This window comes from Oncorhynchus mykiss, chromosome 9 (genome assembly GCF_013265735.2).
Source record: "Oncorhynchus mykiss isolate Arlee chromosome 9, USDA_OmykA_1.1, whole genome shotgun sequence".
Lineage (NCBI taxonomy): Eukaryota > Metazoa > Chordata > Actinopteri > Salmoniformes > Salmonidae > Oncorhynchus > Oncorhynchus mykiss.
Window position 1 is genome coordinate 10,131,303 of NC_048573.1, and position 18,912 is coordinate 10,150,214.

An 18,912-nucleotide genomic window follows, 5' to 3' on the forward strand; every position below is an offset into this window, starting at 1 on the left:
TACAATCGTGCACAGTGATCGCAGTGGTGTGGTGGGCTTGGCTTGCACGTGCAAATTCAGCACACACAACGTTCTATAATAGAATTGTGTTAATTGACGTGTATCTTTATTGACACACAAAGACCCAAACGGCATTCCAAAGTTTGGTGGAAACACAACTGGTGGGAAAATGTGCATATGGTCTTTATTCGGATTCTAGAATATTCCCATGGAAATCTGTCGGCAATTGGATGGAAACCTAGCGAGTGTCTGCCTCTCTCATATGCACATCTGTCACACACACACGTTTACAATACAATCTCTCAATCAGGAATCTCTCCATGATATATCAGTGATTGGATGACTACTACTCTAGCACACGGTGTTCCTAACAGACACACTAAAACAGTGGCGACCAGTCATTCACAGCATGTTTTGATCCCCACATTTTTACCCCAAAATAAATACAAATGTTTTTTTGGGGGGCGGGTTTGCCTGTTTTGCGTGTTATTTTGGCGTTAATATGTGTCACATATCAGTTTGCAAACAATGTAAAAAAATATATCATTGAGTTAATGAAGCTGCATTAAAACATGGTCTCTTTTTTGTTTTCTTGAGTAAAGCAGCTCCAAAATGCTGGTGTTTTTCAGTCTAGCTCAGTGCTTTCTGTGGCGATGGGGCAAGCCAGCAGAAAATAGAGCGTTGCACCGTGATTGGCTCAGTGTTCTGTCACTCATGGGGACACTACGTCACCGCCAAGTCTAAGGATCGAGCTCGAAAATTCAAGCACTTTGGGTGCTGCCATAGAGTTACATTAGAAGTTCCCATCAAAGGAGGCTCAAGGTCATTGGCCACATAAAATGACGTCAAATCTAGTAGCTTTGATTGGATTAATCATATCAACATAATTTCAAAATCTTAGCTAGCAGTTATCATGAATCAAGTGGACAATCTACTGGCAAATCCTTGTCATATGAAGATACATTATAGATAAAACGTATCGGTGCTCATCAGTCATTGGACAAACATTACACAACAAGTTGGATATCGCAAATTCAACAATGAGTGGTTTGGAAGGAATCAGCGGCTAACTGCAAGCATTGCAAAGCAATCATTAGCCTGCTATTCAGTGGAGTGGCTGTGTGGTCCCAAGTCTAAGATTAAGTCTATATTCCTAGTTTAAAATTATAAACACAACATTGGCCATGCTGTCAAAGAAGCATGATTTGTGGCGCACTCGAAACAACTCAGAACTGCAAAATCGGACTTATTAAAGAGTTCAAGAGCGAACCCAGGAAAACGAGCTCTGACTGGGAAAATACGTTTTGAACTTTCATCCAACTCGGAATTGTAAATCCGGAAGTCGGGCCTCTTTCTAGAGCTACGACCTGAAGATCACTTGCTCCCGCTCTTCAGCTGTCAGTCGTTATCTAGCGGTGGATTGGCGTTACCCTCTCCTGGCCTGCCCTGGCTGTGTGCGTCCTGGTAGTTTGGACTAAGTGACTAATAAATGTTGGCTTATTACTGGCTTTTTTGGGACAGACATAAAACTGGACACGCTAAGGCCTACTGTAGGTCCACCCCTTGCCCTACACTAACGCCAAACTATTTTCAATAGCGGCTTGACCTTTGAAGTGGTTTTGAAACAGAACAAAAATCACAACACACTAAAAAGGAATGGAAAATGACTTTATTTCTTCTTTAAAAATAAAATACAGTAAAATAAAAGCCCATAATTGAATTATATTCTGAAACATTGTTTTGTATTATTTCCATGCTTAATAAAATCATTATATTTCTGCATAAATAAATAAACATTTACAAAGAGGGGGGAAGAACGAGAAGAATTCTCTGAATCATTGACGACCAATCAATCGATCAACAACTGATCAAATGGACAATTCATTGACGGCCTGTAGACATGCAGCCAATCGTCTTCCTTCCTTCTCCATACATGAAATCCCCCATTGGGTATTATATCATATTATATGTATATATACCGCATAATGCAATTCTCTCTCAGGTTCAGAAAAATGTAACAAAAGAAAACAAAATAACATTATAGCAGATGTGTGTGTGTGTGTGTGTGTGTGTGTGTGTACGTGTGTGTGTTTGTGGATGCATCCCAAATGGCACTCTCTTCCCTACTGTACGTAGTTCACTAAGTAATGCACTCGATAGGGGACAGGCTGTCATTTAGGATGTATATTATGTGTGTGTTTGTATGTACATAGTAAATCACCAGGCAGCAGTCAGAAGAGTAGTTATCCCAAAAAAAATTACATTTAGAAAACAATAAATGTGCCCAGGAAAATCTTTGAACAAACACACCGACTGAACATGAGGGAAGTTATGTTTGTTTTTGTTGTTGTTTTTTTTAACAAATAAAACAAATACATTTCAGGCATTTATCCAAATGTATCCATTCGTAACCCCAAAAGTCTCCTCGTTCCTTTGTGCGTTTCAGATTCACTGACACGTATCGGTCTCGTATGGAAAGGATTACACACAGAGAGAGGCTGCTTCACTTACACATGGTATCAAAAAGACCCATTTCAATAGGAGTCAAAGAAACATGGCATCTTTGGAAAAGTGGGTCGGGCTACACCCTTCAGACCAATGCATTTTGAGAAGACAGGAATCAAGGAAAGACAATTGGATAGGTCTGTTTAGGTTAGGGGTACTGGTTCTTGTAGCAGGTTAGGTTAGGGGTACCGGTTCTTGTAGCAGGTTAGGTTAGGGGTACTGGTTCTTATAGCAGGTTAGGTTAGGGGTACCGGTTCTTGTAGCAGGTTAGGTTAGGGGTACTGGTTCTTATAGCAGGTTAGGTTAGGGGTACCGGTTCTTGTAGCAGGTTAGGTTAGAGGTACCGGTTCTTGTAGCAGGTTAGGTTAGGGGTACCGGTTCTTATAGCAGGTTAGGTTAAGAGTGCCTTTTCATGACATCACGGACACTTGAGCGAGTTGACAGGGTAGATCAGATCATGCTTTTAACTAGCCTGGAATCCAAGCTGATATGCTTACAGTCTTGTTTCACCAGGCTAGCTTTTAAGGTGTAGCGAGGAAAACAAGACATCACGACCATGTATTCATTGAGGAGAGAAGACTCTCCACGCTGTCCCTCTCTCTGCTGTCACTCTCCACGCTGTCCCTCTCTCTGCTGTCACTCTCCACGCTGTCCCTCTCTCTGTCCCTCTCCACGCTGTCCCTCTCCACGCTGTCCCTCTCCACGCTGTCCCTCTCCACGCTGTCCCTCTCCACGCTGTCCCTCTCCACGCTGTCCCTCTCCACGCTGTCCCTCTCCACGCTGTCCCTCTCTCTGCTGCCCCTCTCTCTGCTGCCCCTCTCTCTGCTGCCCCTCTCTCTGCTGCCCCTCTCTCTGCTGCCCCTCTCCACGCTGTCCCTCTCCACGCTGTCCCTCTCCACGCTGTCCCTCTCCACGCTGTCCCTCTCCACGCTGTCCCTCTCCACGCTGTCCCTCTCCACGCTGTCCCTCTCCACGCTGTCCCTCTCTCTGCCCTTCCACCACTTTGAAACCAGCTCAAATTGACACAAAACAGCTCCATTTACAGGCAGGACTTGTTTTATACATTGTTATTCTGCATGGAATCCACAAAAATAATAAGTAAAGACAAACTGGAGAACACAAGACGTGATACATTCAGGAGAAAGGAGAAAAAAAATGTTTTGGGAGATTTCACGTTTTTAAATGGCAAACAAAAAGTTATATTCCAAATGGCACCAGTTTCCCTATATAGTGCACTACTTTAGACCAGAGCCCTGTTCCCTATATAGTGCACTACTTTAGACCAGAGCCCTATGGCTTAGGGTTGATCCTAGGTCCTAGAACTGCTACCCAGAGCTCCATGCCCACCAGATTCAGGGACTCTATGAATCCGGGGAGTCCAGAGAAGGGCATCTGTTTTGGGCCACAAAGATTGAGGAGAGCCCTTAACTTCCAAACCACCTCTCAACACCCCGCCCCTTACATAGGTGATACTATAGCGAGGCTATCCTTTAGACAAAGAGACATTTCAGAAAGACTACAGGCCTCATCTTTCATAAGGATGATATATCACCCGTAGCCAGACGATTGGCTATCGATGCATATATATTCCAATCCAAGACAGTTTTAAGGTTTCCAGGATTGATGGACACTGTGGAGCGGGGACATGCCCACTCACAGCAGAAGCAGTGAAGGCCAATGACAGAGCCCAGAGAAACAGGAAGTTAGATGGGGATTCTAAAGCCGTATCTAAAGGAGAACGAAGAAGAGACAGCACCTTGGGGGTAATTCTAGAGCTGGGTCTACCTGACAGTATACAAGGAGGGGGATATTTTATAACTATAATCTACCCGGCACTGGATGAGACCAGAGGAAGAATCTAGAGCTGTACGTACTAGACAGGCATTGGAGAGACCAGAGGAAGAATCTAGAGCTGTACATACTAGACAGGCACTGGATGAGACCAGAGGAAGAGAGTAACAGAGTTTCATAAAAGGTGTTATGTTAATATACATCATTATCATTTAGGTTTATGACGTCTAAGCAGGTGTTTGGAGAGGTTGGACTTGCGAGCAAAGCTGAGAAAGCAGTACATACTAGACAGGCATTGGAGACCAGAGGAAGAATCTAGAGCTGTACGTACATCAGGTGGCATAGTCATCATAGACTTCAGCGCCAAGATATTAGCCTGGTCCCAGGTCTGTTTGTGCTTTTGCCTACTCCACGGTCAGCATTTAGCATGACAATTACATAAGAAGTTGGCAAGAGAGCACAGACCTGCTACCAAGATCCAGGAAACAGACCTGCTACCAAGATCCAGGAAACAGACCTGCTACCAAGATCCAGGAAACAGACCTGCTTCCAAGATCCAGGAAACAGACCTGCTTCCAAGATCCAGGAAACAGACCTGCTACCAAGATCCAGGAAACAGACCTGCTACCAAGATCCAGGAAACAGACAGAAAACAGCCCTGGGTGAGCAACACGTGGCATGAGCAGGAAAACACACCAATGCGTTTTATACAGGGGAATTACGACGGTGGAAATTGTGGCCATTTGTCCAAAAGATGTTAACCCCACACCTGTTTCACCTGAGCCCCAATAGTTACACTGACATCCTTTCATAAAGCAATCTGGGAACCAGAGTGTTATCAAACCAGTAGTGGCTTGTCCATTTTACACTCCATGTGTCCCAAAAAGTATTAAACAATAAAGTAACCCTTGGCAATAAGGTTCAGAATGTGAACCAGTAACAACCTTGACACACGGACTGTTCAGAACACCGTGAAGCACCCGTTATGGGAGTTGTCTTAGACTCAACAACAGGACATCATCCCTTGACACACGGACTGTTCAGAACACCGTGAAGCACCCGTTATGGGAGTTGTCTTAGACTCAACAACAGGACATCATCCCTTGACACACAGACTGTTCAGAACACCGTGAAGCACCCGTTATGGGAGTTGTCTTAGACTCAACAACAGGACATCATCCCTTGACACACAGACTGTTCAGAACACCGTGAAGCACCCGTTATGGGAGTTGTCTTAGACTCAACAACAGGACATCATCCCTTGACACACGGACTGTTCAGAACACCGTGAAGCACCCGTTATGGGAGTTGTCTTAGACTCAACAACAGGACATCATCCCTTGACACCAGAAGTTACTTGGACATCCTTTCATATGACATCTTCAAATTTGGGAGGAAAATTGACAGCGCATCGCTTTAAAACAATACATAACGAGTAATGACATTATGCTAAAAAATATATATAAAAATAAAAATTGACATTATTACCACCAGAATTATCCCAGAAAAATCTAACATTGTTCAGTGTGTGTTTCTGCATGTGTGTGTGTGTGTGTGTGTAACGTGCTACATGCATGTGTGTACATCTGTATGTACACGTTATTGCATGCCTGTGTGTGTGTGTGTGTAAGCATGAATCCGTCAAAATTCGAGGGCACAGCAGGATGAGGAAACTGTTTTTACAAGATACAGACGCAGTAGAGAGGAGGGGATAGAAACATTTTACATCAGGAATGTTCCCAAATGGCAACCTATTCTCTAAATACTGTAGGCCCCTACTTTTAACCGGGGCCCTTAGGGCAGTAGTGCACTTGATAGGGAACAGGGTGCCATTTCAGATGCGGTCAACAGTTCTCTAGCTCTCTCCATGGACAGACAAAAATACACGAGAAGCAGCCGAGAGTTGGGAGGATGGTGAGGGTAGAGGGGTGTCCTTAATGTTTTCTATTCAGTCTGATGGTAGGATGGTGAGGGTAGAGGGGTGTCCTTAATGTTTTCTATCCAGTCTGATGGTAGGATGATGGTGAGGGTAGAGGGGTGTCCTTAATGTTTTCTATCCAGTCTGATGGTAGGATGATGGTGAGGGTAGAGGGGTGTCCTTAATGTTTTCTATCCAGTCTGATGGTAGGATGATGGTGAGGGGTGTCCTTAATGTTTTCTATCCAGTCTGATGGTAGGATGATGGTGAGGGTAGAGGGGTGTCCTTAATGTTTTCTATCCAGTCTGATGGTAGGATGATGGTGAGGGTAGAGGGGTGTCCTTAATGTTTTCTATCCAGTCTGATGGTAGGATGATGGTGAGGGGTGTCCTTAATGTTTTCTATCCAGTCTGATGGTAGGATGATGGTGGGGGTAGAGGGGTGTCCTTAATGTTTTCTATCCAGTCTGATGGTAGGATGATGGTGAGGGTAGAGGGGTGTCCTTAATGTTTTCTATCCAGTCTGATGTTAGGATGATGGTGAGGGTAGAGGGGTGTCCTTAATGTTTTCTATCCAGTCTGATGGTAGGATGATGGTGAGGGTAGAGGGGTGTCCTTAATGTTTTCTATCCAGTCTGATTGATGGTAGGATGATGGTGAGGGTAGAGGGGTGTCCTTAATGTTTTCTATCCAGTCTGATGGTAGGATGATGGTGAGGGTAGAGGGGTGTCCTTAATGTTTTCTATCCAGTCTGATGGTAGGATGATGGTGAGGGGTGTCCTTAATGTTTTCTATCCAGTCTGATGGTAGGATGATGGTGGGGGTAGAGGGGTGTCCTTAATGTTTTCTATCCAGTCTGATGGTAGGATGATGGTGAGGGTAGAGGGGTGTCCTTAATGTTTTCTATCCAGTCTGATGTTAGGATGATGGTGAGGGTAGAGGGGTGTCCTTAATGTTTTCTATCCAGTCTGATGGTAGGATGATGGTGAGGGTAGAGGGGTGTCCTTAATGTTTTCTATCCAGTCTGATTGATGGTAGGATGATGGTGAGGGTAGAGGGGTGTCCTTAATGTTTTCTATCCAGTCTGATGGTAGGATGATGGTGAGGGTAGAGGGGTGTCCTTAATGTTTTCTATCCAGTCTGATGGTAGGATGATGGTGAGGGTAGAGGGGTGTCCTTAATGTTTTCTATCCAGTCTGATGGTAGGATGATGGTGAGGGTAGAGGGGTGTCCTTAATGTTTTCTATCCAGTCTGATGGTAGGATGATGGTGAGGGTAGAGGGGTGTCCTTAATGTTTTCTATCCAGTCTGATGGTAGGATGATGGTGAGGGTAGAGGGTTGTCCTTAATGTTTTCTATCCAGTCTGATGGTAGGATGATGGTGAGGGTAGAGGGGTGTCCTTAATGTTTTCTATCCAGTCTGATGGTAGGAGGATGGTGAGGGTAGAGGGGTGTCCTTAATGTTTTCTATCCAGTCTGATGGTAGGATGATGGTGAGGGTAGAGGGGTGTCCTTAATGTTTTCTATCCAGTCTGATGGTAGGATGATGGTGAGGGTAGAGGGGTGTTCTTAATGTTTTCTATCCAGTCTGATGGTAGGATGATGGTGAGGGTAGAGGGGTGTCCTTAATGTTTTATATCCAGTCTGATTGATGGTAGGATGATGGTGAGGGTAGAGGGGTGTCCTTAATGTTTTCTATCCAGTCTGATGGTAGGATGATGGTGAGGGTAGAGGGGTGTCCTTAATGTTTTCTATCCAGTCTGATGGTAGGATGATGGTGAGGGTAGAGGGGTGTCCTTAATGTTTTCTATCCAGTCTGATGGTAGGATGATGGTGAGGGGTGTCCTTAATGTTTTCTATCCAGTCTGATGGTAGGATGATGGTGGGGGTAGAGGGGTGTCCTTAATGTTTTCTATCCAGTCTGATGGTAGGATGATGGTGAGGGTAGAGGGGTGTCCTTAATGTTTTCTATCCAGTCTGATGTTAGGATGATGGTGAGGGTAGAGGGGTGTCCTTAATGTTTTCTATCCAGTCTGATGGTAGGATGATGGTGAGGGTAGAGGGGTGTCCTTAATGTTTTCTATCCAGTCTGATTGATGGTAGGATGATGGTGAGGGTAGAGGGGTGTCCTTAATGTTTTCTATCCAGTCTGATGGTAGGATGATGGTGAGGGTAGAGGGGTGTCCTTAATGTTTTCTATCCAGTCTGATGGTAGGATGATGGTGAGGGTAGAGGGGTGTCCTTAATGTTTTCTATCCAGTCTGATGGTAGGATGATGGTGAGGGTAGAGGGGTGTCCTTAATGTTTTCTATCCAGTCTGATGGTAGGATGATGGTGAGGGTAGAGGGGTGTCCTTAATGTTTTCTATCCAGTCTGATGGTAGGATGATGGTGAGGGTAGAGGGTTGTCCTTAATGTTTTCTATCCAGTCTGATGGTAGGATGATGGTGAGGGTAGAGGGGTGTCCTTAATGTTTTCTATCCAGTCTGATGGTAGGAGGATGGTGAGGGTAGAGGGGTGTCCTTAATGTTTTCTATCCAGTCTGATGGTAGGATGATGGTGAGGGTAGAGGGGTGTCCTTAATGTTTTCTATCCAGTCTGATGGTAGGATGATGGTGAGGGTAGAGGGGTGTTCTTAATGTTTTCTATCCAGTCTGATGGTAGGATGATGGTGAGGGTAGAGGGGTGTCCTTAATGTTTTATATCCAGTCTGATTGATGGTAGGATGATGGTGAGGGTAGAGGGGTGTCCTTAATGTTTTCTATCCAGTCTGATGGTAGGATGATGGTGAGGGTAGAGGGGTGTCCTTAATGTTTTATATCCAGTCTGATTGATGGTAGGATGATGGTGAGGGTAGAGGGGTGTCCTTAATGTTTTCTATCCAGTCTGATGGTAGGATGATGGTGAGGGTAGAGGGGTGTCCTTAATGTTTTCTATCCAGTCTGATTGATGGTAGGATGATGGTGAGGGTAGAGGGGTGTCCTTAATGTTTTCTATCCAGTCTGATTGATGGTAGGATGATGGTGAGGGTAGAGGGGTGTCCTTAATGTTTTCTATCCAGTCTGATGGTAGGATGATGGTGAGGGTAGAGGGGTGTCCTTAATGTTTTCTATCCAGTCTGATGGTAGGATGATGGTGAGGGTAGAGGGGTGTCCTTAATGTTTTCTATCCAGTCTGATTGATGGTAGGATGATGGTGAGGGTATAGGGGTATCCTTAATGTTTTCTATCCAGTCTGATTGATGGTAGGATGATGGTGAGGGTAGAGGGGTGTCCTTAATGTTTTCTATCCAGTCTGATGGTAGGATGATGGTGAGAGTAGAGGGGTGTCCTTAATGTTTTCTATCCAGTCTGATGGTAGGATGATGGTGAGGGTAGAGGGGTGTCCTTAATGTTTTCTATCCAGTCTGATTGATGGTAGGATGATGGTGAGGGTATAGGGGTATCCTTAATGTTTTCTATCCAGTCTGATTGATGGTAGGATGATGGTGAGGGTAGAGGGGTGTCCTTAATGTTTTCTATCCAGTCTGATGGTAGGATGATGGTGAGGGTAGAGGGGTGTCCTTAATGTTTTCTATCCAGTCTGATTGATGGTAGGATGATGGTGAGGGTAGAGGGGTGTCCTTAATGTTTTCTATGCAGTCTGATTGATGGTAGGATGATGGTGAGGGTAGAGGGGTGTCCTTAATGTTTTCTATCCAGTCTGATGGTAGGATGATGGTGAGGGGTGTTCTTAATGTTTTCTATGCAGTCTGATTGATGGTAGGATGATGGTGAGGGTTGAGGGGTGTCCTTAATGTTTTCTATCCAGTCTGATTACACCTGGTGATGGCTTCTCCATGTCTGAAACATCTCCCCTGGGTAAGTGCTTTTTCTGAACTAGCAAACAGTCAAGGACGGCTAGCGAGCAGGGACAAACATGTCCACCCTGTTGATGGGTAACGGTGAGAAAGTAGGAAAACACCATCTTTAATTTGGTGACCTTTTAGTCTAAGAAAGCAGGTAGAGACCAGCTCACTAAGTAATGCTTTATAAACAGTGTGCACACACACACACACACTCAGAGATAGAAAACCAGAACACAAGTTCCTACCGGTTTGTAACCATCTCACCAACCAGAGAGGATGGCTCCAACTGTAACCTACCCATCTATTTCTAGACAAATCAGTCCGTTCTTCCCATGGTTAGATTCACACCTCTGTCTGTTTATGTGTGTGTGCCAAAGTGCTCAATATCAGCTCAGTAACATACCTACAACATCGAAGAGTCCCAGTCATTTTAACAGGGTGTAATCCATCTATCTACACCAAAGGTAACAGAAGACAAACACAGAAAAGTCCATGTAATAAGTGTAATGAACCTATGACCTTTCACACCTGACCCCTTCACACCGTCTACTCCAAAAGACCTATCCATTTATAGGGGTTCCATTTGATTTATTTGTTTGGGGGGGGGGGGTGGGGGGGGGGGGGGGGGGGTTGTTTGTTTGAGGGTGGGGGCTGTTTCAGACAGAGAGGTAAGCCTTTATGATATCATAAACACTCTTCCTTGCTCTACCCTCCATCTCCCGGGTTCATCAGCCTCTTATTTTTCTTCCCTCTTCCTCTCCTCTTGTATTTGGTGTTGGTTGGTTTTTCTTCTGTCTGCCCCTCGTTCGTTCGTTTGTTTGTTCGTTCGTTCGTTCGTTCATTCATTCATTCATTCGTTCATTCGTTTCCCTATTCTTCGTTTGTCCTCTCTGTGTGTTTCATCATTTTTTGGCGCTCTGCTCCCCCAGATGAAATTACATGAACTGCATCTGAGACGGAGAGAAAGAAGAGAGAAAGAGGAAGGAAAGCCAGTCAGTGAGGGGAAAATGGCAGAAAGAGACACTAAACTGCAGAGGAAAATGGGTTTGTGAGTTCGGATGTACAGTTGTAAAGCCATAAAGGACTTTGCACCTGGGCTCCAGGCATGGGGGAGAAGGGGTTTGTGGGTCTGAGTACAGGCTGGTTGTACATCATGGGCTGGGGGGCCATCACCTGTACACCCCCCATCTGACCCATCTGAGGGACCTGGGGAAGGAAGAAACATATCAAGCTTTTCTTTTTGTTTTAAATGGGTCAAGACAGTGAGAGACAGGAAAGTTTAGCATCAGAAGGATGTGGGCCTTGCTAGGCCACGGCCATTCTTCTAGCAAGATACATACCAGGTATTAATATGGCTGTGTGAACAGGACTCACCATTCCATACATAGGCACTTGCGGTGTGGTCATGGGGAAAGGCATAGGAGCTGGAGCCTGTATGGGAGGAGAGAGAGACCTGGTTAACAGAGCTGAGGGACAATTAAAGACCGGTCTAAAACAGGTAGAACTGATGGGATGACCTCCACGGACACCACATTCATCAACACAGGTAAACTACAGATAGACAGTTTAAATAACTACAGATAAACAGTTAAAATAAACTACATGTAAATACAGTTAAAATAAATTGCTAATAAATAAAGGCAAAATAACGTTAAATAAATAACCACAGGTAAAATAAACTACAGGTAACAACATGTAAACCCCTAAAATAAATAACTATAGGTAACATGTAAACCCCTAAAATAAATAACTACAGGTAACAACATGTAAACCCCTAAAATAAATAACTACAGGTAACATGTAAACCCCTAAAATAAATAACTACAGGTAACAACATGTAAACCCCTAAAATAAATAACTACAGGTAACAACATGTAAACCCCTAAAATAAATAACTACAGGTAACAACATGTAAACCCCTAAAATAAATAACTACAGGTAACAACATGTAAACCCCTAAAATAAATAACTACAGGTAACAACATGTAAACCCCTAAAATAAATAACTACAGGTAACAACATGTAAACCCCTAAAATAAATAACTACAGGTAACATGTAAACCCCTAAAATAAATAACTACAGGTAACATGTAAACCCTTAAAATAAATAACTACAGGTAACAACATGTAAACCCCTCAAATAAATAACTACAGGTAACAACATGTAAACCCCTAAAATAAATAACTACAGGTAACAACATGTAAACCCCTAAAATAAATAACTACAGGTAACATGTAAACCCCTAAAATAAATAACTACAGGTAACATGTAAACCCCTAAAATAAATAACTACAGGTAACAACATGTAAACCCTGAAAATAAATAACTACAGGTAACAACATGTAAACCCCTAAAATAAATAACTACAGGTAACAACATGTAAACCCCTAAAATAAATAACTACAGGTAACAACATGTAAACCCCTAAAATAAATAACTACAGGTAACAACATGTAAACCCTTAAAATAAATAACTACAGGTAACAACATGTAAACCCTTAAAATAAATAACTACAGGTAACAACATGTAAACCCCTAAAATAAATAACTACAGGTAACAACATGTAAACCCCTAAAATAAATAACTACAGGTAACAACATGTAAACCCCTAAAATAAATAACTACAGGTAACAACATGTAAACCCCTAAAATAAATAACTACAGGTAACAACATGTAAACCCTTAAAATAAATAACTACAGGTAACAACATGTAAACCCCTAAAATAAATAACTACAGGTAACAACATGTAAACCCCTAAAATAAATAACTACAGGTAACAACATGTAAACCCCTAAAATAAATAACTACAGGTAACAACATGTAAACCCCTAAAATAAATAACTACAGGTAACAACATGTAAACCCCTAAAATAAATAACTACAGGTAACAACATGTAAACCCTTAAAATAAATAACTACAGGTAACAACATGTAAACCCCTAAAATAAATAACTACAGGTAACAACATGTAAACCCCTAAAATAAATAACTACAGGTAACATGTAAACCCCTAAAATAAATAACTACATGTAACATGTAAACCCCTAAAATAAATAACTACAGGTAACAACATGTAAACCCCTAAAATAAATAACTACAGGTAACATGTAAACCCCTAAAATAAATAACTACATGTAACAACATGTAAACCCCTAAAATAAATAACTACAGGTAACATGTAAACCCCTAAAATAAATAACTACAGGTAACATGTAAACCCCTAAAATAAATAACTACATGTAAATACAGGTCAAATAAACTATAAATAGATGCAGGTAAAATAAAACAAACACAGGTAAACAAACTACAGGTATAATGATTTACAGATTACCTGTAGTTATTTATTTTACCCATAGTTTAACTACAGATAAATACAGGCACAATAAACTACGGGTAAAGAGGTCATATAAACTACGGGTAAAGAGGTCATATAAACTACAGGTAAAGAGGTCATATAAACTACAGGTAAAGAGGTCATATAAACTACAGGTAAAGAGGTCATATAAACTACAGGTAAAGAGGTCATATAAACTACAGGTAAAGAGGTCATATAAACTACAGGTAAAGAGGTCATATAAACTACAGGTAAAGAGGTCATATAAACTACAGGTAAAGAGGTCATATAAACTACAGGTAAAGAGGTCATATAAACTACAGGTAAAGAGGTCATATAAACTACAGGTAAAGAGGTCATGTAAACTACAGGTAAAGAGGTCATGTAAACTACGGGTAAAGAGGTCATGTAAACTACGGGTAAAGAGGTCATGTAAACTACGGGTAAAGAGGTCATATAAACTACAGGTAAAGAGGTCATATAAACTACGGGTAAAGAGGTCATATAAACTACAGGTAAAGAGGTCATATAAACTACAGGTAAAGAGGTCATATAAACTACAGGTAAAGAGGTCATATAAACTACAGGTAAAGAGGTCATATAAACTACAGGTAAAGAGGTCATATAAACTCCAGGTAAAGAGGTCATATAAACTCCAGGTAAAGAGGTCATATAAACTCCAGGTAAAGAGGTCATATAAACTACAGGTAAAGAGGTCATATAAACTACGGGTAAAGAGGTCATATAAACTACGGGTAAAGAGGTCATATAAACTACGGGTAAAGAGGTCATATAAACTACGGGTAAAGAGGTCATATAAACTACGGGTAAAGAGGTCATATAAACTACGGGTAAAGAGGTCATATAAACTACAGGTAAAGAGGTCATATAAACTACAGGTAAAGAGGTCATATAAACTACAGGTAAAGAGGTCATATAAACTACAGGTAAAGAGGTCATAAACTACAGGTAAAGAGGTCATATAAACTACGGGTAAAGAGGTCATATAAACTACAGGTAAAGAGGTCATATAAACTACAGGTAAAGAGGTCATATAAACTACAGGTAAAGAGGTCATATAAACTACAGGTAAAGAGGTCATATAAACTACGGGTAAAGAGGTCATATAAACTACAGGTAAAGAGGTCATAAACTACATGTAAACACAGGTAAACCACCCCAATCACAGGTACATACAGGTAAAAATGTATGTGCCCCTTTGCTGCTATAACAGCCTCCACTCTTCTGGGTAGGCTTTCTACTAGATGTTGGAACATTGCTGCTATAACAACCTCCACTCTTCTGGGAAGGCTTTCTACTAGATGTTGGAACATTGCTGCAGGGACTTGCTTCCATTCAGCTACAAGAGCATGAGTGAGGTTGGGCACTGATGGTGGGTGATTAGGCCTGGCTCGCAGTCGGCGTTCCAACTCATTCCAAAGGTGTTCAATAGGGTTGAGGTCAGGGCTCTGTGTAGGCCAGTCAAGTTCTTCCACACCGATCGACAAACCATTTCTGTATGGACCTCGCTTGATGCACAGGGACATTGTCATGCTGAAACAGGAAAGGATATTCCACAAACTGTTGCCACAAAGTTGGAAGTACAGAATTGTCTAAAATGTCATTGTATGCGGAAGCATTAAGATCTCTTCACTGGAACTAAGGGGCCCGAAACATGAAAAACCGCCCCAGACCATTATTCCTCCTACACCAAAGTTTACAGTTGGCACTATGCATTGGGGCAGGTAGCGTTCGGCCAGATGGTGAAGAGTGATTCATCACACTGCTCCAGTCCAATGGAGGCGAGCTTCACACCACCTCAGCCGGTGCTTGGCATTGTGCATGGTGATCTTAGGCTTGTGTGCGGCTCCTCGGCCACGGAAACCCATTTTATGAAGTCCTCGACAAACAGTTATTGTGCTGACGTTGCTTCCAGGGGCAGTTGGGAACTCGGTAGTGAGTGTTGCAAGCGAGGACAGATAATTTATTTGCGCTGTGTGCTTCAGCACTCAGTGGTCCTGTTCTGTGAGCTTGTGTGGCCTACCATGTCGTGGCTGAGCCGTTGTTGCTCCTAGACGTTTTCACTTCACAATAACAGCACTTACAGTTGACCATGGCAGCTCTAGCAGGGCAGAAATCTGACAAACTGACTCGTTGGAAAGGTGGCATCCTAAAACAGTGCCACGTTGAAAGTCACTGAGCTCTTCAGTAAGGCCATTCTACTGCCAATTCCCCTTCAAATCTAATTTGAAGGGGTGTCCACATACTTTTATATATATAAATCAAATCAAAGTTTGTCATGTGCCCCGAATACAACTTACATTGAAATGCTTACTTACAGGCTCTAACCAATGGTGCAAAAAAGGTGTTAGGTGAACAATAGGTAGGTAAAGAAATAAAACAACAGTAAAGAGACAGGCCAAATACAGTAGAGAGACTGTATACAGTAGAGAGGCTACATACAGTAGAGAGGCAGTATACAGTAGAGAGGCTACATACAGTAGAGAGGCTACATACAGTAGAGAGGCTATAACAGTAGAGAGGCTATATACAGTAGAGGCGCTATAACAGTAGAGGCGCTATATTCAGTAGAGAGGCTATAACAGTAGAGGCGCTATAACAGTAGAGGCGCTATAACAGTAGAGGCGCTATAACAGTAGAGGCGCTATAACAGTAGAGGCGCTATAACAGTAGAGGCTATATACAGTAGAGAGGCTATAACAGTAGAGAGGCTATATACAGTAGAGGCGCTATAACAGTAGAGGCGCTATAACAGTAGAGGCGCTATACAGTAGAGAGGCTATATACAGTAGAGAGGCTATATACAGTAGAGAGGCTATATACAGTAGAGAGGCTATATACAGTAGAGAGGCTATAACAGTAGCGAGGCTATAACAGTAGCGAGGCTATAACAGTAGCGAGGCTATAACAGTAGCGATGCTATAAAAGTAGAGAGGCTATATACAGTAGAGAGGCTATAACAGTAGCGAGGCTACATACAGACACTGGTTAGTCAGGCTGATTGAGGTAGTATGTACATGAATGTATAGTTAAAGTGACTATGCATATATGATAAACAGAGAGTAGCAGCAGAGTAAAAAGAGTGGGGGTATTTATCAGACAGTATAGTGTATCTTCACAAACAAACAAGTAGGGGAGGAATGAGGGAGAGACTGAGGAATGAGGGAGAGACTGAGGAATGAGGGAGAGACTGAGGAATGAGGGAGAGATCACACTGAGCTGATACTGACCAGAAGTGTACACTTGAGGATTTAAAACAAGAAATAGGATGGAAACTTCCTCCAATCTAATGCTTTTAAATTCATGAGGAGGGAGTGTACACTTCTGGGTGAAGGGTAGAGAATGGGAACAAAGACCAGAATTCTCTCTGATAGGCCCCTGGTGAAAAGTGATGCACCATTTGGGTCCCACCCTACTACTTACATAACCAGCATAGAACATCCCATTCTGCATGGCAAAGACAAACACAGAGGAATGGAGGAGAGAAAGGGAGAAAGAGAGAGAGAGAAAGAGAAAGAGAGAAAGAGAGAAAGAGAAAGAGAGAGAGAAAGAAAGAGAAAGAAAGAGAGAAAGAAAGAGAAAGAGAGAAAGGAGAGAAAGAAAGAGAGAAAGAGAGAAAGAAAGAGAGAAAGAGAGAGAGATGGGGAAGGGAAAACAGAGGAATGGAGAAGAGAGAGAAAGAGAGAAAGAGAGAGAGAAAGAAAGAGAAAGAAAGAGATGGGGAAGGGAAAAGAGAGGAATGGAGAAGAGAGAGAGCGAGAAAGAGAAAGAGATGGGGAAGGGAAAACAGAGGAATGGAGAAGAGAGAGAAAGAGAGAGAGAGAAAGAGAAAGAGAGAGAGAGAAAGAGAAAGAAAGAAAGCGAGAAAGAGAGAGAGAGAAAGAGAGAGAGAGAGAAAGAGAGAAAGAAAAAGAAAGAGAGAAAGTGAGAAAGAGAGAGAGAAAGAGAAAGAGAGAAAGCGAGAGAGAGAAAGAAAGAAAGAGAGAGATGGGGAAGGGAAAACAGAGGAATGGAGAGAGAGAGAAAGAGAAAGAGAGAGAGAGAGAGAGAGAGAGAGAGAGAGAGAGAGAGAGAGAGAGAGAGAGAGAGAGAGAGAGAGAGAGAGAGAGAGAGATGGGGAAGGGAAAACAGAGGAATGGAGAAGATGGATGAGGTGAAGAAGTCAAGACAGCAAAAACAGGACAACATGGAAAAAATTGAGACAGAGACACACAGACAGACAGAGACACACAGACAGAGACAGACAGACAGAGACAAGGACACACAGACAGACAGAGACAGACAGAGACAAGGACACACAGACAGACAGAGACAGACAGAGACAAGGACACACAGACAGACAGAGACAAACAGACAGAGACAAGGACACACAGACAGACAGAGACAAACAGACAGAGACAAGGACACACAGACAGACAGAAACAGGGACACACAGACAGACAGAGACAGGGACACACAGACAGACAGAGACAGGGACACACAGACAGACAGAGACACACAGACAGACAGAGACACACAGACAGACAGAGACACACAGACAGACAGAGACACACAGACAGAGACAAGGACACACAGACAGAGACAATGACACACAGACAGAGACAATGACAGACACACAGACAGACAGAGACACACAGACAGACAGAGACACAGACAAACAGAGACAAGGACACAGACAGAGACAAGGACACAGACAGAGACAAGGACACACAGACACACACAGACAGACAGAAACAGGGACACACAGACACACACAGACAGGGACACACAGACCGACAGAGACAGGGACACACAGACCGACAGAGACAGGGACACACAGACCGACAGAGACAGGGACACACAGACCGACAGAGACAGGGACACACAGACAGACAGAGACACACAGACCGACAGAGACACACAGACCGACAGAGACAGGGACACACAGACAGACAGAGACAAACAGACAGAGAGAGAGAGAGACAGGGAGAGAGACAGGGAGAGAGAGACAGGGACACACAGACAGACGGAGACAAACAGACAGAGAGAGAGAGAGACAAGGAGAGAGAGACAGGGAGAGAGAGACAGGGAGAGAGAGACAGGGAGAGAGAGACAGGGAGAGAGGAAGAAAGGAAGCAAGGGGTTAGTGACAGATTTCCATTGGCAAGCTCAGCACTCAGTCTTGGCAAGCACTAGGGTTTCCGTTAGGAAAATGCAGTAAGGAACAGCAAAATCACCAGCCTATGTCAATCCAATATGTCACGTAATAGAAACGTTTAAGTCTACAAAAAAAACATAGCCCACTCTGTAAGAAACAGAGTCTAGTTTAGGAAACAGAACTGTATTGAGATCAAAGGTTTTATTGAGGCGAAAATGATCAGAATGTAAGCCAAAATCCACCTCGCTACATCTTCTCCCACTGCCGGCCACTGAGCTTCCTCTCATTACCATATTTGGTAGTGAGTGGAAACTCCAACCAGATGCTTCACACTTACACACCCGGTGAAATATATCT

At 42.9% G+C, this 18,912-nt stretch overlaps 1 protein-coding gene and 1 long non-coding RNA gene across 13 annotated transcripts in view; both read right to left on the bottom strand.

The window, feature by feature from the left end:
- Window positions 1–4,226: 4,226 nt before the first annotated feature.
- On the bottom strand, window positions 4,227–6,407 carry LOC118965990. The gene is made up of 2 exons (XR_005053163.1): window positions 4,814–6,407; window positions 4,227–4,761 (listed from the first exon to the last, which is right to left on the bottom strand). It is a non-coding gene; the product is annotated as an uncharacterized LOC118965990 (long non-coding RNA).
- Window positions 6,408–9,320: 2,913 nt separating this feature from the next.
- The window catches only part of LOC110531425 (phosphatidylinositol-binding clathrin assembly protein), a 72,663-nt gene continuing 63,071 nt past the window's right edge, over window positions 9,321–18,912 (bottom strand). For 10 of the 12 annotated variants that reach the window (XM_036987276.1, XM_036987285.1, XM_036987283.1 and 7 more), the window contains 4 exons: window positions 16,842–16,865; window positions 11,434–11,490; window positions 11,152–11,265; window positions 9,321–11,009 (listed from right to left, as the gene is read on the bottom strand). In XM_036987276.1, coding sequence (XP_036843171.1) covers window positions 10,995–11,009; window positions 11,152–11,265; window positions 11,434–11,490; window positions 16,842–16,865 — 210 coding nt within the window. In that variant the 3' untranslated portion in view covers window positions 9,321–10,994. The remainder of the gene's footprint in view (window positions 11,010–11,151; window positions 11,266–11,433; window positions 11,491–16,841; window positions 16,866–18,912) is intronic. The other 2 variants (XM_036987284.1, XM_036987279.1) reach the window with 1 other exon arrangement.